Source organism: Trachemys scripta, chromosome 2 (genome assembly GCF_013100865.1).
Source record: "Trachemys scripta elegans isolate TJP31775 chromosome 2, CAS_Tse_1.0, whole genome shotgun sequence".
Lineage (NCBI taxonomy): Eukaryota > Metazoa > Chordata > Testudines > Emydidae > Trachemys > Trachemys scripta.
Genome location: NC_048299.1, coordinates 163,495,114 through 163,497,451, shown reverse-complemented (window position 1 = coordinate 163,497,451; position 2,338 = coordinate 163,495,114). Strand labels below are relative to the sequence as shown.

The following is a 2,338-nucleotide window of genomic DNA, read 5'->3' as shown; positions in this document are numbered from 1 at the left end:
GGGAGGGGAGCCCAGGGCTGGGATAGCAGGGGGTTGAGAGTCGGGGCTGAGGGGCACCGGTAGGGCTGTGGGGCGGGAGGGGAGCCCAGGGCTGGGATAGCAGGGGGTTGAGAGTCGGGGCTGAGGGGCACCGCCCCGTGCTCTCTCCCCACAGACAATGTCAAGGCCTATTTCAAGCGGGGGAAGGCGCATGCCGCCGTGTGGAATACGGCCGAGGCCCAGGCCGACTTTGCCAAGGTGCTGGCACTGGACCCGTCACTGGGCCCCGTGGTGGCCAAGGAGCTGCGCAGTCTGGAGACGCGCCTGCGCCAGAAGGACAATGAGGACAAGATCCGCTTCAAGGGCATCTTCTCCCAGTAGCGGCTGTGCCAGGCCCGGGGAGCAGCAGGGTGCTGCCAGAGGGGGCTGTGCCGACCGCCCCAGGGCCTGGGCTGGAGTGAGCTGGCAGCATCCGTCTGTCTGTCCGTCTGTGCTTGGCGCCCCCGTGCTCCTCGTCCTCGCTTCCCATGCTCTGTAGCCAATAAACTGATATTTATCCATGGGCTCTGCCCTCCCCGCCTGAGCCAGGCCAAGGAGCCCAGAGCCGCTGCCATGCCCCCCTCCACCGCTTCCACATTAGAGCTGCCCTTGGGCACCCTGCAGCCCCTGTTACGTGGGTGTGTGAGCTGGGGTTGGTGCCTTGTAGCTGGTTTATCTGCAGGTCACTGCTGATCCCCCATGGGGTTATCCCCACTCTCCTAATGCCCAGCAAGCAGTTCTCAGCCTGGCACTGCCCCCAGATTGTGGCTGCAGCGCTGTCGCCCGCCTGGGCACTTGGCGCTGAGTTGAGCCCTTCACAGCACAAGAGGGGGGGCCGTGGGCCTTGGGAACCCCACCCTCTAATTGTGCTGACTTAGGGGGAGGGGACTGGCCCTAAGCCTTAGCCCCAGGCCGCCCTGGCTGGGGACAAGTGATGGGAGAGGTTCCTTCTCCTCCTACTACCTGTGTGAGGTGGAGGCAGTTCCTGAGGCAGGGCCTGTGGGGGGGGGCAGCTCCCCCAGTTGTGCTGCAGAGAGGGAGGGGCAGGGGGAGCGGGGCTGCCTGTTACCAACTGATGTGTGCAAGTCTCTAAAATCCACCTGCAACCTGCGAGCATCTGGAATTGCTGTGTCGGCAGGGGCAGGAGGGGGTGCTGTGGGGGGAGGGGAGTGGTGGGTACTGCGGGCTCAGGCCCTGGCACTGTTCCACCAGGCTGACCTCCCCCAAGGGGCCAGCCTGAGCTGGTGGCTGGCATCTGCTGGCCTGTAGGGAGCCGTGCCCTCACTCTCAGCAACGCTGCTTCACTCTGCTTGGGAGTGCTGGTGCTTCCTTCTGGGGGGTGCCCGTCTGGCCACAAGGGGGCTAGGGGAGCAGGCAAGAGGCCCTGAAGTCGACTGCCAAGGGTTGTGCATTCAATTCCTGCCTGGGGCTAGTCAGGCCCAGTTTGCCCAGGGACAGGGAGCTCAGCAAGGGCCGTAGCTCCCCCAGTGATGGCTAAGTGGACCTTTCTGATTAAGGATTGATTCTCCAAAGTGCCATCAAATCCCTGAGTGCAGCGAGCTGGGCTGTCAAAGTGCCGCCCCCCCGCAGGGACCAGGCAGGTGCTGGGGTATGAATCCAGCCCTTCCCACTGAGCTACGTTTATCCTGGTCAGATGACTCCTGGACTTTAAGGCCAGAAGGGACCATCGTGATCATCTTGTCTGACTTCCTGCACCTTGCAGGCCAGAGAGCCTCACTCGCTCCTCCTGTAATAGACCCAGGACCTCTGGCTGAGTTACCAAAGTCCTCCAGTCAAGTGACAGAGAATCCACCATTGACTCTGGCTAGTTCAAACCAGCAAGTGACCCCGTGCCCCAATGTGGCAGAGACACAAAAAAACCTCTGCCAATTTGACCCGGGGGAGAATTCCTTCCCGACCCCAAATATGCCCATCAGTTAGACCCTGAGTATGTGGGCAAGACCCACCAGCCAGACACTTGGGAAAAAATTCTCTGTAGTAACTCAGAGCTCTCCCCATCTAGTGTCCCATCTCTGGCCATTGGAGACATTTGCTGGTAGCAGTCGCAGATCGGCTACATGCCATTGCAGGCCGTCTCATGCCATCCCCTCCATCAAGCTCAGTCTTGAAACCACTTAGGCTGTTGCTACACTAGAGGGCTTACAGCAGTGCAGCTCTAGCCACTCAAAGCCAACCGGAGAGAGCTCTCCGGTCAGCTTGATTAATACACCCCCAATGAGCAGTGATAACGACGTTGGCAGGAGAGGTTGCCCACACCAGTGTTTATGTCGTTGTAAATGATTTAGCTCAGGGAGGTGGC

At 60.7% G+C, this 2,338-nt stretch overlaps 1 protein-coding gene across 2 annotated transcripts in view; it reads left to right on the top strand.

Annotated features, from left to right (window-relative positions):
- Window positions 1–542, top strand: part of AIP (aryl hydrocarbon receptor interacting protein) — an 11,910-nt gene extending 11,368 nt beyond the window's left edge. For both annotated transcript variants that reach the window (XM_034762139.1, XM_034762138.1), the window contains exon 6: window positions 155–542. In XM_034762139.1, coding sequence (XP_034618030.1) covers window positions 155–323 — 169 coding nt within the window. In that variant the 3' untranslated portion in view covers window positions 324–542. The remainder of the gene's footprint in view (window positions 1–154) is intronic.
- Window positions 543–2,338: the final 1,796 nt, after the last annotated feature.